Source organism: Eleutherodactylus coqui, chromosome 12, assembly GCF_035609145.1.
Source record: "Eleutherodactylus coqui strain aEleCoq1 chromosome 12, aEleCoq1.hap1, whole genome shotgun sequence".
Taxonomy (NCBI): Eukaryota; Metazoa; Chordata; class Amphibia; order Anura; family Eleutherodactylidae; genus Eleutherodactylus; species Eleutherodactylus coqui.
This window is the reverse complement of record NC_089848.1, coordinates 16,680,029-16,704,678: the sequence shown is the minus strand read 5'-3', so window position 1 is coordinate 16,704,678 and position 24,650 is coordinate 16,680,029. Positions and strand designations below refer to the sequence as shown.

Here is a 24,650-nt window from a genome sequence, read left to right as displayed (position 1 = left end):
AAGCACCACACTAGGTGGAACGAAGGCCAATCACCGCATGCGGGTGACACCACTGCCTCTTCTGCTGTGATACATGCTGGAATTGCTGTCCAATCCCCCCCAAAACAAGCCTGCATCCACAGCGTACTGAAATTTTTCCCAGTGCAGCGTCCAGCTGTCCCCATCCCAGATGGGGTAAGGCGCACCCCTTCACCTACTCAGTAGGCCACAGTGTACTGAAATTTTTGCCAGTGCAGCATTCAGCTGTCCTCATGCCACACGCTCGCTTGATCGCCACACCACCCTCATGTCTATTTGTAAGTGCGTATTGGATGAGGGGGAATAGGAGACACACACTGCAGAGGGTTGGCAGAGCCTGGCAGCGACCCTCTGAAATTATGGGCGATAGCTGATGAGAACTGCTGATGGATTAATGTACGATCATAATTCCAATCCCATGCCACCTCCGTCATAAAATTTTATGAGTCACAAACGTAGGCATAAAGGGGACTCAGATGCCAGTACTTCTACACATCTCTACAATTCAAGAACCCATTCTAAGACAAAAGATTTTTTCTTACCCAGAGTGCAGGTGAACCCCTGAAAGATTTGTTTACCAAGAGTGCAGGTTAAAAACCTGAAAGATTTTTTGAGCGACAGCTCGTACTTGCTTAATTGGATTCAGGTGGCGGTCCACCGACAAGCAAGCTTCCAGCTGTCCCAGCCCCTGCCTCTCCCCGAGGGGCTTGTTAACCTGTGCCCCAGGGAAAGACAGCATGAACTGTAAAGAAATTAGTGGCCAAAGATGGACACCGTGCCGGTATACGTCCCATACGCCGTGTGACCCTTCTAAAATTGTGCTTCAGGGGGGGCGTGGCTAATGGAGTAGGTCGCAGGTACTCTGCTCCCGCCTGAACCGCCGCCTGTAAAGACGAATCAGCCGCTGCAGACTTCAAGACTTACCTGGTATGGGAAGGAGAAAGGGAGTAGACACCCAGGAGCAGCACCGCAGCTATAATGGTGCGCTTTCTCCGCTCCCCGGTGGGATCGCAGCCACAGCGAAGTGCGGCCAAGATGGCGCGGCGCACAGCTGCACACGAGGAGGAGGGAGGCCAAGCAGCCGCGGGACGCGGCGAGAGAGAACACCCGGACACCCACTGCAGTGAAGCGCCGGCTGACTGAGGGACCGACCAGCAGGGGAAGTAAGTAAAGAGGCCAGATACCCCTCAGGTGCCAGCGGGAAGCGGCGGGAGACGTGGAGGGGAAGCAGCCATATACCAGACAGAGAGCTGATCCCCCACCCCCAGCAGAAGCCACGGAGCCGGCAGAGGCTATTAACCCTGTGATGCAGGGGGATCATAGGGGAGACAGAGCCCCCAGACGGCCACCCAGGGACCCCCAAGCAAAGGCTCAGAACCAGCTCAAGAAACTCCCAGTCCCCCCTCTCCTCATGGGGAAACACAGAAGAAGGGCAGGCGAGCCCCACTGCGGGTACAGGACAGAAAGCAGAGAAAGACCTACCTGCCTCCCCCCTCCCTCAAAGACCCGCACGAGGTCAGCAGGACCCTCCATTAGCAGAAGATGCTGCACAAGCAAAAAGCACTACAACCCCTAGCATAAGCAGTGCTTCAATAGGGAAAAAAGCTACTGCCCAAGCAGCAGCCCAGGGGGAGACCCCCACCCCAAAAAGACAGATCCATGTACCAGCCCCCCGGGCAGCGGAGGATGCAACCCTACAGACGATGACTGGGACTGGAAAGCCCACCTGAAGGCGATCCCTACGAAAGCTGAGATTAACTCACTTCTACAACAATTAGACGCAGCCCATAAGCAAGATATCGCAGCCCTACAAGGAGATATCAAACATATCGGACAAAGGGTTGGAGATATTGAAGAGAACCAAGACACGATCCAGACCTCCCTAAAACAACATGCGCAATTATTGGAAATGCAAGCACATCAGATCGCGGAACTGACTAATCATATCGACGACATTGAAAACCGTCACAGACGGAATAATCTCCGCATAAGAGGCCTTCCTGAAGAGGTCGACAATAGCCAACTCGAAGAATGGACTATCGAATTCTTCAATCATATTTTGGGCAGACCCTTGGAGAGCCACCTGGAACTTGACAGAGTGCACCGTCCCTTGGGCCCGAAATCAATTGATCCAACCAGACCCAGAGACGTCATATGCCGGGTACATTTCTTCAGGGAAAAAGACCAAATCCTCCAAAAAACTCGAACACCCGAAGACCTAAAGTTCAGGGGCCACACGGTTGAGGTGTTCCCAGACTTATCTAGACGCACACTGCAGCTATGTTGGGCCTTAAAACCTTTGCTTAATGCTATGCAAGAAAGAAAAGGACAGCAACGGAACTTAAAGAGTTACCTTACCTAAGGTCGCGAGTCTCATGGACACACGAAGCTCCGGGGTTAAAACGGAACCCCCTCCTCCATTATTACACACCGACTGGACATGGTCACCTTACGGACTTCAGTTACCGAGATGGCCCTGCGGCGGTCTGGAAAAACGTCTTCAGAAACACAACTTTTTCCTATCCTCTACTCTCCACTTTCCTGTCGCTCTTCCCCCTTATATCACTCGCCCCTTACCTTTCTCCTCCTCCCCCCCCCCACCTCCACTTCTCTTCCCTTTTCCTTAACCCCTCTTTCTCACCTGTTCTCTTTGGTTTCTCGCTACCCCTACAGCTCTTCTTTCCCCTCTAGGATAGAGCCACGGCGATGGTTAAGTCGGGGACAGACCTCCGTTTTTGGTCTCCTCTTCCTCTTCCTCTCCCCCCCCCCCCCCCCCATAGGACAAGCAGCCCTGAGCTGCTTTAAAAGTTAAAGAACTTTATTCCTGAGTTGTATTTTGATGGGCAATTTTATACCCTGCCCACTAAAGTCTTTTTGTTTGTGTTTTTACTTCCCTTTTTCTTTTTTACCTTTTTTCCATTACTATTTTCAAGTTTTGGTTACAAAAAAAAGGCATGCTCCTGTTCTCCCTCACCCCTCTCCCTCCCCTGACTTTCCTAACCCGGTCACCCCCTACCCCTCCTCATTCCCAGGGCCAGAAGTATATGAGTGTAGAGGGACACCTTTTTATGGAACATGGCTAGCCTGAAGATTTGCACCTATAACACTAAGGGGCTGAATATCCCAACTAAAAGAGGCCAAATCTTATACCATATGCAGAAGCAGGGGATTAAAGTACTCCTTCTCCAAGAGACACATTTCAAGGTGGGAGAGATCCCAGCATGCTCCACTAAACTGTTTCCCACGTGGTATCATAGCCCCAACCCTAGCCGCAAAGCAGGAGGCGTATCTATTGCCTTCCATAGCACCTTACAAATTCAGCCCCTTGGTGTGTTAAGTGACCCAGAGGGACGCTTCCTGTTCATCAAAGCAGAAGTGCTGGGCAAGGTGATCTCATTTGCCAATGTTTATTTTACAAACCAGGGACAGACATCCTTCGGATTAGCCACGCTGGAGAAGCTGACGAGGTTCGCAGAAGACTCCATTCGCATTCGACCCTGAACACGACACTTCTTCGGGTAAGTCCTCTGTCTCGTGGGCTGCAACACGTGCCCTCCTCAAGGAATTGGGGAGGATGCGTCTGGTAGACTTATGGCGAGTTATGCACCCGGGCGTCAGAGAATACACCTATCACTCGTCTGCGCACAATAGTTATGGCAGAATAGACTACATGTGGGTCTCCCAATCGCTCCTTGACACACAACCCTCGAGTGGGAATGCCCTCCAGTAGCCGAACTGTGGAAAAATGTAGAACTTCTCTACAACAATATGACCAGATCGACGGTGTCCATTACAGCGAAAATGGCCCTCCTACTAATGCTACCAGGGTCCATGGCAAAGATTAAGTCAGGGCGATTGAGACTGGTTATCTTGGCGGTTAGGATGTCTGTCCCTGTCCTATGGCGATCCGCGGTCCCCCCCCCACCCCCCACCACCACAAGGATTGTATAGACAGAAAAATTCAACACACTTATGAGATATGAAGTAGAGGGAGCGAAAGTCCTGCAGTCTCTGGAGCCAGTGGATCGCCATGAGAGCATCAAAACCCTTTGAGAACTGGCTGAACACAGGTACGCTGGACCCATAGGGGCCCACGGAATCATGCAAGCAAGACCCTCCCCCCCCCCCCCCCACCTTCCTACCCCCCTCCCATTCCCCTAGTTGGTTGCAAGCTTTTTTTTTTATCCCTTAGGTATATTGTTACATATTTTCTTTTTTGTTTTTGTTTTAAAAGGAAAAACAAAAGTGAGTGTATTCTTGTATTCTGCAAAAAGTGTGATATATTCCAGGGAGATTCATAGCTGCCACACTACGACTGAACAGTAAAAGCAGATCAATATGGTGAAATTCTGTTATATTGTTTATTGAAAATGTTTAATAAAAAATGATTGAAACTAAAATTGTGCTTCATAGCAGACAAATCACAGACAAATTAATGTATGATTGTAAGTGCCATCCCATGCCACCTCCGTCACAGTATTTCATTAGCCACAAACATCAGCATGGGGGGGACTCAGAAGCCAGTACTTCTACATTTTTAATGAAAAAAATAACCCATTTAAAGTTCAGTATTAAGTCCCATTCTGTTCAATATATTCATAAATGACCTGATAGAGTGACTGTACAGTAAAATATGAATATTTGCAGACGATACAAAGTAAGGCCTCCTTCCCACGAACGGCTTTCCGCTGCGTAATTCGCAGCGGAAATCCGCAGCGTTGCCCGCAGCTATTAGGTTCTATTGAACCTAATAGCTCAATGCTCACGGTGCGGAATTCCACCGCGGAATTCCGCACCGTGAAATCTCCCGTCCTCACCCGCGGCATGCTCTATTTGCCGCGGGTGTATGCGCGGACGGCTTCCATTGCAGCCAATGGAAGCCATCCGTTCACGCTATCTTCCGCTGTAGCACAGCGGAAGATAGCGTGAAAACGCTTCCCCGCCCACCGCCGCGTCATGTGACGCGGTGGGCGTGTCACATGACGTGGTGGAGGTGGGCGGGGAAGCGTCATGTGGGAGCGAGGATGCCGGATCCGCAGGTAAGTTTGGGGTCTCCGTGACAGGCTCCGCCACGGAATTTCACGGCGGAGCCCGTCACGGCCGTGTGCAGCCGGCCTAATACAAGATAATTAATACAATGGAGGACAATATACGGCTGCAAATAGACCTAGATAAGCTATATTTATAAGTATATATATTTCTAAATAATATTTTTAATAAAATATTATTTATAAATAAATATACTAACGGCAGATTTACGCTGCGGGAACCACGGTACAAATCCAGTCGTGGACATGAGCCCTAATATATTATTTTAGTAATCACATGTTATATCACTGATTACCTTAGAAAGGTTAGTCATCCGAGGATTATTCTGATTGACAGATTGAAGTCAGAAATAATTTTTTTCCCCTTAAATGAGAAAATCTGTTTCGAACTGAAAATCTACCTGAAAATCTGATTGGGCCACTGTCGCTAGTGGGGTGCCACAGGGTTCAGTATTAGGCCCCATTCTGTTCAATATATTTATCAACGACCTGATAGAGGTACTGCACTGTAAAATATCAATATTTGCAGAGGATATACAACGGAGGACAATGTACGGCTACAAAAGGACCTAGATAAGCTGGGGGCTTGGGTAGAAAAATGGAAAATGAAGTTCAATATTGATAAATGTAAGGTTATGCACATGGGCAGGAGAAATGGATGTCATCAATATACACTAGAGTACTGCTAGGGAAAAGTGATATGGAAAAAGACCTAGGGGTACTAGTGAACTGTAGACTTAACTGGATGCCAGTCAGCTGCTGCAAAAGCAAATAAAATCTTGGGATGCATTAAAAGACGTATAGGGGGGAGGGACGAAAACATTATTCTTCCACTTGTGAGATGGTGACCGGTAAGGTGCTGGAGGGCAGGTATGTTTCGCCTAGGATGCTCTCCTATGCTGCTTTGGGGAGCGCTTGGGCAGATACGTGCCACCGAGCAGCCTGGGCTCGGTGGAGGAAGCCGGCAGTATAGTGTTAGTAGCATTAAGCTACTAACACGTTGTAGCAAGTAAGTGGCTCCAAGCCGCATAATCTGGGCCGGCTTTTCCTGGAGTGACCAAAGTGAAGGGTGGGATGGTCACTCCCACGTACCAGGTGAGGCTGGTACCAGGCCTTATAAAGCCTGGGCCTACAGGGCCTAGAGGAGAGCTGAGACCTTTGCAGGTCTGAGAGTCCTGGCTGGCTGTATGCAGGAGCCATTTGGTTACCAGTGTGTAGACAGGGACGCTCCATGTATAGTAAGTGCTCAGACGAGCAGGCTTTACTTTCTGTTGGCCTGAAGTAAAGGCCTGTATTCTGCTTTGTTTGCTTGGAAATAAACCCAGGCAAAGCCTGGACTAAAAGACTCTATCCCATGTGTCACTGTCTCTGACTGCTTATGCCCAGGTTGCTACTGATCCTAAACGCTAATCCCTCACATATGGTGTTTGGATGCGGGCAGCGGTCTTAAAGAGACATACACCAATTAATGGACATTTTGCTGCAGCAGCTGGAAAACCGTTGCTAAGGGCAACCGCCCAACAGAGATTGACGGGAGAGTGCTGTAACCCCCATGTCCTGGGTGAAAGCTGCAATGGCGCAGCAACCAGACACCGCCAAGATGGAAGAACTGATAAAGCAACTGGTGCAAGTTACCGTGCAACAACAACAGGCGTTTGCTCAGCAACAGCGGGTTAACCAGCAGCTGCAAGAACAAGTCCTGGCGGTGGCACAAAGTGTGCAGAGGTCGTCTGGTTCGCTCCCCACCACCCGTACCACAGTACATGCGGCCTTACAAAAGATGACGGCCACCGATGACATCGAGGCCTATCTCGCGGTCTTTGAGTGAGTGGCCGAGAGGGAGAAATTACCGACGCCTCAGTGGGCTGAGGTAGTAGCGCCTTTCCTGACGGGAGAACCCCAAAAGGCCTATTTTGACCTCGGTGAGCAGGATGCCAAGGACTATGCTTAACTCAAGGGTGAGATCCTGGCATGCTTGGGCGTGAATACCCATGTGCAGGCCCGACGGGTGCACAACTGGACTTTTGCTGACCACCTGCCAGCCCGCTCCCAGATGTACGACCTGTTCCACCTGGTGAGAAAGTGGCTGCAACCGGAGGAGTCGACCCCAGCGGAGATTGTGCAAAAAGTTGTTCTGGACAAATTCATCCGCTCGTTGCCCCCCACAATCCAGTGCTGGGTGGGACAAGGGGGTCCCCAGGACGTGGACCAACTCGTGAGCCTCGTCGAGAGGTATAAAGCCACGGAGGACTTACTGCAAGCCGTGCCTCCTGGACGTTCCAACCCTGGGAACAGCAAGTCGGCCGGAGCACCTGGTAAGACTGTTCCGTATGTAAGGGGTGTCAAAAGTGTCCCAAAGGGAGGCGGCTCAGAGGGGGACCATTTGGGACAGAAGAGGAGTCCCAACTGGACAGTCCGGTCCCGGGTAGAACCCCAAGGGGACCGGGGCCCCATACTGTGTTGGCCCTGTCGTGAGCCCAGGCATATTGCCGCCAACTGTCCACTTACCGTGGAACCAATGGACTGTGACTCTGCCCGGCGGAGGTCAATGTTCGCACGGCCAGTATGTTCTGCAGAGACTGCGTCAGAGACTGATCGACCATTATGTCACATAAAGGTGAATGACTTTGCGGGTGACAGCTCTACTGGACTCAGGGAGCTTGGTTACGCTGGTGCATTCCAGCTTGGTCAATCCCACAACCGTCACCGGCCGTCGCATGGGGGTTGTGTGTGCGCATGGGGACACCAAGGAGTATCCTATTGCTCTTGTACGACTTGAGACTCTGTGTGGACTTGCAACCTATGAGGTGGGCGTCGTAAAATCCTTAATGCACACCGTGATCCTCGGGAGAGACTTTCCCCTATTTTGGGACTTGTGGCGACATCGTGAGTCGTCTGCAAATAAGGTTCATGATGATGCAAATGTGTATGATGTGTGTCCAGAACCGTTTGACCCTGAGGGTACGGTTCCAGCAGTAGGGGTGACCCAAGAGAATGGGGATAACTTTCCCTTAACAGTACTGGTGGGTGAGACGGAGGTACAGGACGAAGTGGTTGCTATGCCTGACTTAGAGGTCTCACGTGCCAATTTCGGAACTGAGCAGCTCCGAGACCCCACTTTAGTAAAAGCCAGGGAAAATGTTAAAGTGATAAATGGGGAGCCTCAATTCCCAGTGGCTGATACTGTGTTTCCACACCTGGCAGTCAACCAAGAATTGTTGTATCAGGTTGACAAGGTCCGTGGGGAGATTGTGGAACAGCTGGTGGTACCTCAGTCCTATCGTAGGATGGTCTTAGACCTGGCGCACAAGCATGTGCTGGGAGGTCATCTCGGGAGCGAAAAGACTAGGGAACGCATCCTTCAGCGTTTTTTCTGGCCTGGGGTACATGGTGATGTAAAACGTTACTGTAAGTCATGCCCGGAGTGTCAAATAACAGCTCCTATGCCCCATTACCGGAACCCCTTAGTGCCCTTGCCCATCATAGAGGTGCCGTTCGAGAGGATCGCTATGGACCTAGTTGGGCCCTTGGTAAAGTCTGCCCGGGGTCACCAACATATATTAGTGGTTGTAGACTACGCCACCAGTTACCCCGAAGCCGTTCCTTTACGCAATATGTCATCCAAGGGTATTGCAAAGGAACTACTTCACATGTTCTCCCGCACGGGCATACCAAAAGAGATCCTGACGGACCAAGGAACCCCCTTTATGTCAAAGGTCATGAAGGAATTGTGTAAGCTGCTGAATATTAAGCACTTACGGACATCTGTGTACCACCCACAGACGGATGGTCTGGTTGAGAGATTTAATAAGACCCTAAAAAGCATGCTCAAAAAGGTAGTCAATAAGGATGGGAAGGACTGGGACTGTCTGCTGCCATATTTAATGTTCTCAATCCGTGAAGTCCCACAATCCTCCACTGGGTTCTCTCCCTTTGAATTAGTTTATGGTAGACATCCCCAGGGGCTCCTTGATGTAGCCAAGGAGACCTGGGAGCACGAGTCCACCCCCTACAGGAGTGTTATTGAACACATCTCCCTCATGCAAGATCGAATTGCGGCGGTCATGCCCATTGTTAGAGAACATTTACAGCAGGCTCAAGAAGCCCAAAGCCGGGTATATAACAGGTCCACCAAGGTGGGAACCTTCAACCCTGGGGATCGGGTACTAGTGTTGGTGCCCACCCTAGAAAGTAAAATCCTAGCAAAATGGCAAGGGCCCTATGAAATAATCGAGAAAGTCGGAGAGGTAAAGTATAAGGTGTATCAGCCGGGTAAGCAGAAACCAGAACAGTTGTACCATGTAAACCTAATTAAGCCATGGAAGGACAGAGAAGCCCTAACTGCAGTGAGCACCCCCCATGGTGCGGTCCCAGAGGTATGTGTATCAGGGTCCCTGTCCAAATCCCAACAACAAGAGTCGAGGGAATTTATACAACGTAATTCAGATGTGTTCTCCGACATACCAGGGCGTACTGGTGTCATAAAACACGACATTATAACTGAGCCAGGGGTAAAGGTTCAGTTGAAACCGTACAGGGTTCCAGAGGCCCGCAGACGAGCCATCTCGGAGGAGGTCAAGAAAATGCTAGACCTTGGAGTAATTGAGGAGTCGAAAAGCGAATGGTCCAGCCCTATCGTGCTGATACCAAAACCTGATGGCTCTCTGCGCTTCTGTAACGACTTACGGAAGCTAAATGACGTGTCAAAATTTGACGCATACCCAATGCCGGGAGTGGACGAGTTAATTGAGAGACTGGGTCATGCCAGATACTTTTCCACTCTCGACCTTACTAAAGGCTACTGGCAGGTTCCCCTTACAGAGAGCGCGAAAGAAAAGACTGCGTTTGCCACACCAGAATGGTTGTTTCAGTACATCTGCCTACCCTTCGGTTTGCATGGAGCTTCAGCAACCTTTCAAAGATTGATGGATGTCCTACTCAAACCCCATCGTCAATATGCGTCAGCATATTTAGACGATATCATCATCTTTAGCGAAGACTGGGACAGCCATCTACCCAAAGTACAGGCAGTACTGAACTCCCTTAGAAAAGCAGGGCTCACAGCAAACCCAAAGAAGTGCGCCCTGGGTCTTGAAGAAGCACAATACCTGGGGTATATAATAGGTAGGGGTATTATAAAACCCCAGGTCAATAAAGTTGAAGCCATTCAGGACTGGCCACAACCCACAACTAAAAAGCAGGTGAGAGCTTTTTTAGGCATTGTAGGGTACTATAGGCGGTTCGTGCAAAACTTTGCTAGCATAGAAGCGCCCCTAACAGACTTGACCAAGAACAGTAAGTCAGTCATAGTCAAGTGGAACCCTGATGCAGAAAAGGCGTTCCAAGAGTTAAAACGGGCACTCTGTAGACGTCCAGTGTTAGTCACACCCAATTTTAAAAGAGAATGTATTGTCCAAACAGATGCGTCCGATGTGGGACTGGGAGCAGTTCTGTCCCAAGAAGTAGAGGGAGCGGAACATCCCGTAATTTATCTGAGCAGGAAGCTCACGCCACCGGAAGAAAATTACAGTATCGTTGAGCGGGAGGGCCTAGCCATCAATTGGGCCCTGGAATCCCTAAAATACTACCTGCTAGGTCGGCACTTCAGGCTGATCACAGACCACTCCCCCTTAACCTGGATGTCACAGGCAAAAGAAAGAAATGCCAGAGTCACTAGATGGTTCCTGACCCTTCAAAATTTTAGTTTTTCGGTAGAGCACAGGGCCGGAAAGCTACAGGGCAATGCCGATGCCTTATCAAGGACGCATTGCATGGCGGCGAAAAGTGTCCGACCCCACAGGCTCGAACAGAGGGGGAGGGTATGTGAGACGGTGACCGGCAAGGTGCTGGAGGGCAGGTATGTTTCGCCTAGGATGCTCTCCTATGCTGCTTTGGGGAGCGCTTGGGCAGATACGTGCCACCGAGCAGCCTGGGCTCGGTGGAGGAAGCCGGCAGTATAGTGTTAGTAGCATTAAGCTACTAACACGCTGTAGCAAGTTAAGTGGCTCCAAGCCGCATAATCCGGGCCGGCTTTTCCTGGAGTGACCAAAGTGAAGGGTGGGATGGTCACTCCCACGTACCAGGTGAGGCTGGTACCAGGCCTTATAAAGCCTGGGCCTACAGGGCCTAGAGGAGAGCTGAGACCTTTGCAGGTCTGAGAGTCCTGGCTGGCTGTGTGCAGGAGCCATTTGGTTACCAGTGTGTAGACAGGGACGCTCCATGTATAGTAAGTGCTCAGACAAGCAGGCTTTACTTTCTGTTGGCCTGAAGTAAAGGCCTGTATTTTGCTTTGTTTGCTTGGAAATAAACCCAGGCAAAGCCTGGACTAAAAGACTTTATCCCATGTGTCACTGTCTCTGACTGCTTATGCCCAGGTTGCTACCGATCCTAAACGCTAATCCCTCACACACTATATAAGGTACTTGTCAGGCCTTACAAGAAATACAGTGTGCAGTTCTGGACAAAGGTTTCTTAGTACCACTAGCTTGTCAATATATTATATATAATTTTTGTTTTGGGTCTTGAAGCCTTTAATTTTAAATATTAAATGTTACGTTTTAAGGTGTCAATCCAGTGAAGGTGTATTATACTTCGTTGTTTGATTCCTCTGCCTCGGTGACGTGTCTTCGGGGACAATACAAGGGTCTCTCCCATGATCAGTTTATACCCAGGACTGCGACGGTAACAAGAGAGCATCCTCTACGTCTAGAAGAAAGAAGGATTGATCACCAACACAGAAGGGGGTTCTTTACTATAAGAATTTGGAACGCTCTGCCTGAGAATGTGAGGATGGCAGAATCCAGTCTTTTTAGAGTGCTATAATATTGCAGGATATGGATATAGACATTAAAATACCAGCTGGGGTTGCTGATCCAGGTCTCTGAGTCAGGTAGGAACTTTCAAACATTGATCAAGGGATTATTCTGACTGCCATTATGGCGTCGGGAAGGAATTTTTTTGCCCCCAAATGGGCTAAATTGGCTTCTGCCTCAATTTTTTTCCCTCTATTGGATCAACAATGGGGGGTGGAAACAGGCTGTACTAGATGGACATTGTCTTCTTTCAGCCTAACATACTATGTTACAATGTATTCCTTCATGAAATAGCATATTTACAAGTGCTTTGTAAAAGTTTAGTATTAACTCTTAAAGCGCAAAAATAGAATGTACTTCTAATAGCCTATTCTTCGTATAGGTCATCAATGGCAGATCAGCTGGGGTTAGCCCCTCGAACGTGCTGTACACCTGGCCAATAATACATTCCTTTCAGCCTTGACAACTTTGTTTCCACTGCAGTGAACCGGCTTGCTTTTCAGTCCAATGCTTTGACACTTCAGTCGGAATGACGCGGTCTGGTTTCTGTAAAAAACAACTCAGTGAACAAGTGCGGCCCATCGAACAGCTGTCAGCGAGGATCTTAAGTGGTAGACTGCTGCAGATAGGGCATCAATAGTTTACAACTGCATATAGATATATATGAAAACCAACATCCTTTTTTAAAATAAAATTTAATTTTGCTCTGTATTTTCCAAGATTAACAATGAAGCCATCACAAAAACAGCCTTATAATACATTAATGTATTGACTATTTACAATATACGGTAGTGTATTCAATTTCTCAAAAATATAGATACAAAAGCTAGGAGAATCCCCAATGAGGTACTCCGATATAGAAGATTTCATCATAGATGAAGAGTTAAAGAACTGGCCCATAGCTACCTAGGGCGAAAGGAAAATTAAGCAAAGCAACAAACTGATTAAATGTGAGTGCAGTAACCACAATTCCTCCCCTAAAATATTGCACAATCAATTGCCACAAAAGAAAAAAAAACATTACAGGTTTTATGATAAATTAACCTCAAAGCAATCAGATTTGACACTATGAACTCTATGAAGCCAACAAAATTATGTTAAATGGATAAGATGTCAATAAAATCATCCCAGAAAGGGAAGCAACTACATAAAGTTGTGGGATGTGCTGGTTAGTGGGAGAATCGCGGCTCGCCTCAGCATGCTCGGAGAGGTTAACAGAGGGTTTAGCATTTACAGTTCATTTTACTATTTCTTGCGTATCTGGTTTTTAGAGTTTGTGATATGTTAGTACGGTATGCAGTCAGTAATACTGTACCGTTGTACCCAATCATTTCTTCTCCTGTATTTTCTGGTAGTTAATGTATTAAATACTATAAGAAAAATTGTGACAACAGTCACTATGTAGCATTAGCTCAACTCAAGGCAATAATGGTAAAAGTTCTCGATTGTTAACCATTCTGAATAGTTTTGGTTCTCAGTTTACGTCATTGGTAACAGGAAGAAAGCAAGCAGATATCCAAGAGGGAGCAGCATCTTCAGAGGACATCACAAAGATCTTCAGGAAGATCATCTCAGCCAAGACTAGAAATGGAAAAAAGTTCAGTCAATGCAAGGTTCACATCTCTACATGGACAAAAACACTATAGAAAAGATAAAATACATCTATCGCTAGTAAAAATTTGAAAAAAAACCTATTACGTTTGTAGTTTCTTTAATGAATTACTGAACTGCGATACTTTTTTTCTACAAATCCCACCACACCAAACTTCTCCCAAACCTACAAAAATAAGTAGTTTTATCTAATTTTCAGGACTTGTCAAAGGTGATTGAAGTATGACAGTTACTCCCCATAAAACCCATGTGACCGACAATCAGAAACCGGCGCCTCTTTGGCAATTTCTGGCGCTCCTATTTTTTCTGTAAATAAAGCTAATTGTTATTAAAGGAAATAGGCAGAGTTTTCACTCAGTTGGTAACATTTAAAGAGGATGTCCAGGAACACAGGAATATGGCTACTTTATTATAACAACCCCCCCATGGGTTGTGCCAGGTATTCTTGTTCTTCCCAGTTCACTTCGAGTTGAGCTGTAAAAACCAGCCAAACGATGAACAAGTGCACTATTTTTGAGAAAGGCAGCCATCTTTTTCTAATCCTGGACACCCCATTCGACTGAGCTTTCTAACCTACAAAGACAGAAACTGAAAGAAACCATATGAAGTAGAGAACAAAGTGGTCTCTGTTTCACCCATTAAAGCCTATAGTTCTGTCCAGAGTTCAGTCTTAAGAAAAGTAAATTTAGCATTGGCCACACACACCACCATATTCTGGGTGCGTTTTAGCACCCGTATTATGGATGAGATCCCTATGATGCTGTTAGTTCTGTATTACTGGCAAAAAAAACCATACTAGTAATATGCTGGTGTGGAACTGACCTAACACTGTATATTGGAAATATTCTTATAGGGCATCCACCATGGACTGTGACCTGTAGGGGAGAGTATGGGCATGCAGACACCTCAATCTTTGTTTTTCAAGGATTGAAATCTGCTGTCAAAATGCACATCTTGCATTGACATACTGTGGATTTAGAATTCGCTAAATATCTTCGTTACACTGCAGATCCTGTGTGGAAAGTTCCTGCTCCATGTGGACAAGATTCTTTAAGGATATGTTCAGCGTAGATCTACATGCAGAATTTAACCTAATTTAACATGTTGGAATTCTGCACATGGATTTTGTCCACTAACAGGGCAGACCGGCACCCAAAAAAACGGGAATTTTTCTTACCAATAATTCCTTTTCTTGAAGGAATCATGACAGCATACACTTGGAGGCTGCTCCCCTGAAGAGACAGGAAAAGGCAGAGCATAAAAGCCACCACCCCTCCACGAATCCCAGTGCATTCCAAATAACCACAGTGACAGAATACTTAACCAGAAGGTGAGTTTTATTAGCATCACACACCTCAGATAAGGAAATCATAAGCATACACATTACCTCATGTGTTAAACAAAACAAGGATAACCATGTTGGTAGGGAAGGGGGGGAGCCCATATGCTGTCACATGATGCCTTCAAGAAAGGAAATTATTGGTAAGAAAAATTCCCGTTTTCCCACCGACATCATGACAGCATACATGTGTATAACAGCATACACTTGAAGGAATACCAGATAACTGGCATTGGCTTCTTTAGGGAGGGATTACTGCTTAACCCCTTCCCGCTCCAGGGCGTACCGGTACGTCCTGGCAGCCTGGTACTTCCCGCAACAGGGCGTACTGGTACGTCCTGGAGATAGCGCGGGATCACATAAGATCCAGCGCTATCCCGCAGCGGGAGCCGGCTGTCAGTCACAGCCGGCGTCCCGCTGCCACAGCGGGGGGGGCATCGGAGATGCGCCGCCCGCTGTTAACCCCTTCCCTGCCGCGATCTAAGTAGACTGCGGCAGGGAAAGAGTTCACAGAAGGATCGCGCTCCTTCTGTGTCTCCAGCCGGAACTCGCGATGTCATCGCGAGAGCCCGGCCTGTCGCCATGGCAACAGAACGCCAGACACTGGCGTCCTGTATTGCCTGTGCCTATAATCGCTGTATAAGCGATAAGGCATGGCAGAGCAGTAGCTCTGCCATGCTTTATAACAGCGATCATAGGCACAGTGTTGTAAGTCCCTCAGAGGGACTCAAATAGTATAAAAAAAAGAAAAGAAAAGTGTAAAAAAAAGAAATGTTTAAAAAAAATGTAAAAAAACCCTTTTTTTATGCTTTTTCTAATATTAGCATAAAAAAAGGGAAAAAAAATTAAAACCCCACATATTTGGTATTGACGCGTCCGTAACGAAGTGTACAAAAAGTTGAACACACTTTTTATTTTGTACGATAAAAAGCGTAAAAAACAACGCTAAAAAACAGAAAAATGCAATAAAAGTGATCAAAAAAGCTGTACATTCCCCAAAATGGTACCAATAAAAACTACAGCTCGTCTCGTAAAAAATAAGCCCTCATAGAGCTCCGTACATAGAAAAATAAAAAAGTTACAGGACTTTGAATGCAGCTATAGAGGAAAAAAAAGATATCCAAAAAAAAGGGGGTTTTATTTCAAAAAAGTGTAAAAACCTAAAAAAAAAAATATAACAATTTTGGTATCGTTGTTACCGTACCGACCCGCAGAAAAAATTTAGTGTGTCATTTACGCTGCATGATTAACGCTGTAAAAAAAAGAAAAAGAAATCTATGGCAGAATTGATGCGTTTTCTCTCCCTGTTATCATAAAAAAAAAAATAAAAAAATTTTACAATATTGTCTATGTACCCAAAAGTGGCACCGATAAAAACTACAGCTCGCCACGCAAAAAACAAGCCCTTATACGGCCGCATCGACGGAAAAATAAAAAAAAGTTATGGCTTTTGAAAAATGGAGATGGAAAAATACCAAAAAAATCGCTTGGTCCTCAACGCCAAAATAGGCCGTGTCATTAAGGGGTTAAAGCACCTTTCTCCCGAAGGTTGCATCCTGACTAGATTTAAAATCCAGCCTGTAGTGTCTAATAAGCGTACGACTAGAAGTCTACGTGGCCGCGTTACAAATTTGTTCGATCGAGGCGTGCGCTCTTTCTGCCTAGGAGGAGGCCACCACTTGCGTAGAGTGGGCCCTCAATCCTTCTGGGGGAGGGATGCCCTTTGGCCTTGTAAGCCTCCTGAACGGCTCTCCTGAGCCACCGGGCGATCGCATCTCTAGAAGTGGCCCTTCCTTTGGCCTGCCCCTGAAATTGAACAAAAAGTTTATCAGTTTTCCTAAAAACTTTCCGTCGCGTCGAGGTACGCTAGTACAACTCTTTTAACGTCGAGATTATGGAGACACCTTTTCGTTTTAAAAATTTAGGCAGAAGGCTGGAATGACTATTGGTTGGCCTCTATGGAAATCTGACAAGACTTTAGGTTGGAAGGAAGGGTCTAAAGAGAATACAATCTTGTCGGGGTGAATAGTCATGTATGGTGGTCTCTGTGAAAGAGCATGGATTTCACCCACGTACCTAGCTGACATGACCGCCACAAGGAGGGCTACCTTATATGTCAGCAAGGCGATGGATAGGTCACTAATTGGTTCAAACGGGGGATCGTAGAATGCCTGGGGACTATGGTCAGATCCCAGGGGGGCGCTGTACGTCTTGTAAATGGATGCAATCTAGTCGCCCCTCTAAGAAACCTTTTAATCCACCTATGCTTGGCAAGCGCAAGATCAAAGAATGCCCCCAAAGCCGCCACTTGGACTTTGAGGGTATTCGGACTCAACTGTTTATCCAGGCCTGCCTCTAGGAAATCTAACATTTTACGGATGTCTGGCTGGTCTAACTGCTGGATTTCTTGACCTATCCATTCCGAAAATTTTCTCCAGACTTTGGAATAATTCTTTTTTGTTGAGGGCTTAAGGCTCTCGCAAATAGTAGCAATCTCATTGGACGATAGACCCTTTCCTAATAATTTTACCTGTTCAAGAACCAGGCTGTAAAGCCTGAACTTGTGAACCTCCGGGTAAAGGAGAGGACCCTGCAGCAGGAGGTCCGGTCTTGGCAGAAGATGGAAGGGCTCTCCCACTGACAGAGATCTCAGGAGAGGAAACCAAGGTCTTTTGGGCCAATAAGGCGCTACTAAAATTACTAACAGGTCTGACCGTAGCTATTTCCTTAGAACGAGGGGGTAAAGCGGTAAAGGGGGAAAAGCGTATGCTAAGTCCCAGCCCCAGGGGTGAGAGAGGGCGTCCATGCCTAAGGCTTGTTTCTCCGAGCCTCGGGAAAAGAAAAGACGGCACTTGGTGTTTGTGCTTGATGCAAACAGGTCGATTTCGGGTACCCGTCGTTTTGTCACGAGAAGGTTGAACACCTCCGGATGGAGTTCCCGCTCTCCTGGGTCCACTTTCTTCCCGCTTAAAAGAGTCTGCGGCTGATTTTTTGTCTCATTTTATGTGGGAGGCCGACAGTGACCTGGTTGTGAGTTCCGCCCACTGAAGGAGAGGATTCCTGGTGGCACCCTGGTGGCAAATGAGTGACACTGCTGTCATGTTATCGGAGAAGATCCTCACATGCTTCATCCCTAAAAGGGAAGGCCGGCTACGCAGGGATTTCCATACCGTGTTAAGCTCTCTAAAGTTAGAGGAACTGTATCTCTCATGAGGGTCCCATGTACCCTGTATATGACTGCCTTCAAAGTGGGACCCCTACCTGTGGTTCTGGCATCTGTTATTATCGCGGGTTCCAGGTTCCATTCAGATGCCCGTGAAAGGTTATCTGAGGACAAACACCAGCGGACTGAGGATCTGGCCCTAGCAGAAATAGGGATTGTCTGGTCTAGTGAGGACTGTAACTTATCCCAATTTTGAAGGATATGTGCCTGGAGATCACGGCTGTGGAATTGGGCCCAGGGAACTACACCAATACAAGAAGTCATTAGCCCCAGGATCCGCATTGCCTCTCTTATTGTTACTCTAGATTTTTATATAGAGTGGAACATTCGTCTAAAATGGGCTGTTTCCTTAGAGGAGGAAGGGACAAACTTTGGAGATGAGAATCCAAAGTGACTCCCAGAAATTTCTCCCGGGTTTCTGGTTCCATGTTGCATTTCGGATCATTAATGATCCAACCCAGGTCCTTAAAAAGCTGAACATGGAACCCAAGTGTGATCTCAGAATAGTTAGGGAATCCGCCACTAGCAGGAAGTCATCCAGATAAGGGACGATAATGATCCCGTAACTGTGTAAAAAGGCTACCATCTCGATCACCACTTTGGAAAAGATCCGAGGGGCTGAGGAGATTCCAAATGGGAGGCAGATAAACTGGAAGTGACGGATTTCCCCTTCCACTCTCAGCGCAAATCTCAGGAATCTTTGCGAGTTGATGTGAATGGGGATGTGAAAATAAACATCCTTTACGTCAAATCGTGGCCATTACATTATCCCTGGCAATCAGGGGTTTGGGGGTTTTAATAGTTTCCATTTTAAATTTTGTATACTGAATAAATTCGTTCAGTTCTTTGAGGTTAATTATTGTGTGGTGGGAGCAGTCTGGTTTGGGAACCAGAATATGGGCGAAATAAAAGCCTTTCCCCCATTCGCTTTTGGTGACCGGGATAACCGCGCCAAGATCTACCAGGTTTTGTACGCCCTTCAGTAGAGCCTGTTCCAGGGTTGGAGACTGTGTCGAGGCTAAAGTAAATCTAGTTCAATCTTGTACCCCTCCGCTACCAGGTGTAAAGTCCATTCATTAGTGGTTATGTTTCGCCAGTTAGCAGAAAAATGAGCTAATCACCCCCCTGCCGCGCACGAAAATGCGGGTTGAGGGACAAATGTACGAGTCTTACCCCTTCCTCCCTTCAGATAAGACCACCTTCTGGTCTTTCCTTTCCCAGTGTAAATTGTAGACGAGAGACGTGGAGTGAAGGGTCTTTTAGGTGGTCTGATGGCTGGCAGTCCCTGGTTTTTGCCCGCTACCTTCTCTAGCAGGCGATTCAAGTCTAGACCAAAGATGCGTGAATCCCGAAAGGGTAAGGCGCACAATTTTTTCTTGCAGGTTATGTCTCCAGACCACTCCTTTACCCAAACTGCTCTTCTCGCAGTATTGGATAGGGCTGCCATGCGGGCGCCAAAGCGGACCATCTCCATAGAAGCATCCGCCAAAAATCCTGTTGCCATCTGGAGCATCAAGGACGCAAGCTGATACAGCCAGTCCGCCATGGAGCGAGCAACCGAAGTGGCCGCGATGTTAGACTTTATGATAAGGCTGGATGTGGACCAAGCCTTGCACATTGTTGTATCCACTTTGTTATCCATAGAGTCCTTTAAATGGGACGTATCCTCAAATGGAAGTCCAGACTTCTTAGACACCATGGAGATAGCTGTATCCATTTTAGGCTTCTCCTCAAAGATGGCCACTTCATCGCCCAAAAATAAAAGGCGCTCCTTAAACTCTTTGGAGATTAGCGGAGCCTGATCCACACACCGCCACTCATTCAGGATCAGTTGTTTTAGTGTGGCGTTTACGGGAAATGTAGATTTCCAATGTGGAAGCAAGCCCGCAAACATGTCGTCCTGCGCTGTGTGGGGTTGCTAAACTTCTTCCTCCACTTGCATGGTTCTGCATACTGCTTTTTGAGGCTGATCCATGTCAGTGGTGGAAAAAAGGTATTTTTTCTCCCCCTGCGACACTTCAAGATCTTCAAACTGAAATTCATCCGCCATTTCAGAGTTGGACGTTGACACTGTCGGAGCAGACCTTCTTGTAACCCCGGAGGGTCCTGCTTGGAGGTCTGAAAGAGAGGACTGCATTTCTTCTCAGACGACCGATCGAATCTCGGACATTAGGGAAGTTTTTCCGCTGAACAGGAAGTGCATAAAGTTTTGGTATAGGAGTCGTCCAGTTTTGCTAAGCATACTGGACACTTCCTAGTTCTCCTCCTAGCCTCCCTAGGTTTTTAAATACCTCTGTCCTGAAATGACAAAGGAGAACTCTGTTGGTAAGGAAGTCTATGTAGTGCAGGTGTCTGTAGGTTGGCCCACAGGACCACTTATAGTTGGAAGATTCTCTGGGTCCTCTCTGGCCAACATCCTGCGCTTGTGAGATGGAGTCCTGTCCTTAGGATCAATCTCCAGCGTGTATAGAAGCACCAGCATCTTGCCCTGGTGAAGGGAGCTGTAAAATTTTAAGTCAGCCAGCCCACGCCCCCGAGCAGAGGCCACGCCCCCTTGCTGAGCGTCTGACGTAACGGCGCCATCGGGAGACCCAGAGATGGCAGCCACCGCCTGGATGACGGCCGCTGTGGAACCGAGCAGTCCCGTCCTTGGACCCTGACCCACGCAGTCCCCGGGTAACACCCAGATGAGGTCTTTCCAACTGGGGTAACCGGGGCTGCCAGAAGTAGATGCCGCCGCTGTGCCTGGTAATTCCTTCAGCATGTGACAGCATCGGTGGAGGTCTGCCCTGCTGTCTTGTGAGGGACAGAAAAAGCACTGGTGTTGGTGGAGGGGAGGTGCCTTTTATGCTCTACCTTTTCCTGTCCCTTCAGGTAAGCAGAGGAGCAACCTCCATGTGTATGCTGTCAGGATGTCGAAGGGCAAACATAGCAAAATGCAGTAGATTTTGATGTGGTTTTGAGTGATGGGATTCCCGCAGAAAATTCCACTGCAAATTCCACCACGTAAACATCCTCTAAATCTCACCTCCATGGCTTATACTGAATACGCTGTGGAATCACCACAAAAAAATGCGCTGTGGAAATTCTGTAGCATTTACAGGGCGTGTGAAGGCACCCCTATTGGTATAATGCCTCTCTGACTCTATAGAACATGGTCATAATATTTCACAACTGCCATTCCAGATTTTGGAACATGTCTAATTACTAAAGGAGGGGCCCTCCTGGACTTACTGGTTACATATATTGTGCCCTAAAGGTCTTCATAGGGAATGTGATTTTTTTCAATCAATATTTAGAGTATCTTACCAACCTCTATTTGTAGATTATATGTATACACAAATAACCATGTTATTTGTATATTTTAGGATTTAGAGTTTGATCTATCTATTTAGTTCCTTCCTGAGACCCACCAAGGGTTTGTTGTTGCAATTAGTACAGCTGGTTGCTATGTGCTAGTTATTCTTTTATATTATAGGTTAATGCTAATTACATATATACACACACACACACACACACACACACACACACATTGTGGGAGATGGCCAATAGGTTCACCATTTTGTATGTATTTTCTGTTGTCAGCTATGAAGATGCTATATTGTGTCTCTAATCTAATCCTCTGGGGGAAGGGAACATCGCCCCCCACCACCACCTCCCCAAGAACTGAAGGAGCAATGCTTTGTGTCCATAAACTGGTCAAACTGGTTCTAACTGGCAAAAACCTATGTAGGAACGTCTTAGTCTTGGAGAAGCAGAGAGGAGAAACAGGAGGTTCTTCTCATGAGACCAAATTCAAGAATAAACTGAGCGTGCTCACCGAAGTTCCTCCTAGATGGATGACATCACAAGCTACCTCACAAATATCTCCCTCTGAGAATGACCTATCAGGACACAAAATAATGTAACTATTCTAAATTACCTAACTTCCTGTGTTGAAACTTTATTCAAACTTTAACCGCCTTAATAAAGACAGACTCTTTTGGGACACATGAAGGTCAGACGTGTGGTCTTTGAAAGGTTCTCCAGTCCTGCACATTCTTCTTATCAAATATCACACCCACAATATATCTAAAAAGCTTAAAAATTGCGCTAACAATGTAATATACACATACATATATATATATATATATATATATATATATATATATATATATATATATATATATATATATATATATATATATATATATATATATATATATATATATATATATATATATATATATATATATATATATATATAGTCTTGGTGAACATATGTTTTTCCTCAGTATCTCTAAAGAAACCATTTTCCATAGTTCTCTGCGTTACCCAGGAAACACCACGTGGAGGTAACCATGCGACGTTTCCTTCATCTAAAATGACATCAGGAAGTGAGAGAATTAGATTACATACATAAAATTTGGACACTAATTCTTTTGCGCTTAGAATTGAATAATCGAGTTGGGACCTATTAACTTTTCATATTTATGACACAATCAATGCTCGTGCCAAATTTCCCGTTTCTATGACACCGGAAAGTGAGAAAATTACATTCCGCACGTAAAATTTGGACGCTAATTCTTTTGTGCATAGAATTGAATAATGGAGTTGGGACCCATTAGCTTTTCCTATTTATGACAATCAATGCTCGTGCCAAATTTCCCGTTTCTATGACACCAAAAAGTGAGAAAATTAGATTCCGTACGTAAAATTTGGACGCTGATTCTTTTGCGCATAGAATCAAATAATTTGGGCACACCGTTTCTAGAAGGGAGCCTGTCCGTAGATAGAGAGTCTATCTGTTCCGGTGGCAGGTTGTTGAAGTTTTCTCGGTTCTCGAGGCGGGACGCCGAACCAGCTCACTCAGAGTCGATGGCTTCATTGGGGGTGATTATTGGGTCATATGTTCGCGTCTCTATGTTTCCCCCGGGCTCCTTTGCCTTCCTTGGGAAAGTCACATATCAAGTATGGAACTCCTCTTTCTCAAGCGCGGGTCTGTGAGGGATGATCCTGTTTGTTCGAATTTGGCCTTCTGTGGCTGTTACTTACTGGTTGCCATTGCCCTTTAGGGGTAGCGAGTGAGGGAGAGCACATTTTCGGCCATTCTGGCAATGAGACCATCGGTAACTTGAGTGCCGTAAGGAATTTAGGGAGGTCTCCCAGAGATCTAAAGATCACACCCTCTCTCCCCGAGCCCGCCACCAATTGAAACGGATATCCCCACCGATATGGGATCTCTCGCCCCTTCAACAATAGTAACAATGGTCTAAGTGCTCGGCGTTGTTGGATTGTCTTTCTTGAGAGAACCGGTAAAAACTGCAGATTTTTATCTCGAAATTTGACCGGACCTTTGGTTCTGATTTGGCGCAGGATCTCTTCTTTTTCTTTGAAAAAATGTATCCTACAGACTACGTCTCTAGGTCTTTCCGGGTCTGTAGGCCTAGGGCCCAGGACCCTATGGATCCTGTCTATCTCTATTGGATCATTCGGCGGTCTTTCCAGGAGATCTCCGAAGCACTTAATGGCCCAGGCCTCTAAATGTTTGTTTTCTAACTCTTCACTTAGACCTCGGATTCTTAGATTATTTCGCCTGTGCCGGTTCTCTATGTCGTCTAAGTGGTTGGCGAGTTCAGCAATTTGAAAAGCATGTTCGCTTAAGATGTCATGATGTTCGTTTAGATGTTGGAGCATTACATCTTGCGTCTCCTCTGTTTCTCTGATGCGATGCCCCATTTGTTGTATTTCTCTTTGTATAGAGTCCAATGCTGACTTTTGTGATGAGGCAAACTGAGCAAAATGCTTGTCAAGGTCCTCTTTGGTGGGGATCGACTTGAGGTGCTCCTTCCAGTCCCAGGTGTCTTGTGTGTTTTCATTGGGATTTATAGGGTTTCCCGCTATTCCCTGTACTTGTGTTTCCTGCAAGGCCTTGATATTTGGCCTTTGTCTCTCCTGTTGTTGTTTGGGAGGTGAGGTTCTGGTAGGGGTGAGTTCCACTGCTGCCCCGTCGTGAGCAGGTGGCTGCGATGCGCCCGCCATTGTTTTTTTACCTCTTGCTGCATCTCGTGCGGTGTTTTCCATGTTTTTATCCGGCCTTGTTTCCTTATTTGTGGGGTCTGGGGGTCTCCCACTCTCTCTCCCCATCCCGGGCCCAGGGGAAGGCCCTGGCAAGGCGGCCCATTCCCCCGCCCCCCTCCATCATTGTGTCTCTTCTTGGGGTTGATGGTGGCTTATTGTTTGCCCACTCTTGGCCTGTCAGCTCACTCCCAGGCCCCTCCAGAGCTGCTTTGGCCTCCCGCTGAATGGTAGGGTGATTTATGTCCCTTTCCCCCGTACCTGCCGATCGTTTGGCGTTCCGCGCTGCATCGGGAGCACTTTCTCTCACTCTCGGCGGCCGCAGGCTCATGGATTCCCTCACTTCCGGTGGAGGGCTACCAGAAAATGGCGGCCGAGCCCGCACTTCCGGTTCGGCCTGCAGATCTCCCGGTCTCGGCTGGAGCTTCCCCACATGCGGTACTTGGAGTTTCGGATGCGGGGTGGGAGCCGGGGCCGCCCCGCTTTGACCCGACCCCGAGTCTGCTGTCTGCCGCGGCAGCGCACCGTCTTCCGTGTTGCGC

General features: G+C 47.0%; 1 protein-coding gene across 2 annotated transcripts in view; it reads right to left on the bottom strand.

The window, feature by feature from the left end:
• Positions 1-12,554: 12,554 nt before the first annotated feature.
• GOLGA4 (golgin A4) overlaps positions 12,555-24,650 on the bottom strand; it is a 238,344-nt gene continuing 226,248 nt past the window's right edge. For both annotated transcript variants that reach the window (XM_066585713.1, XM_066585714.1), the window contains one exon: positions 12,555-13,459. In XM_066585713.1, coding sequence (XP_066441810.1) covers positions 13,445-13,459 — 15 coding nt within the window. In that variant the 3' untranslated portion in view covers positions 12,555-13,444. The remainder of the gene's footprint in view (positions 13,460-24,650) is intronic.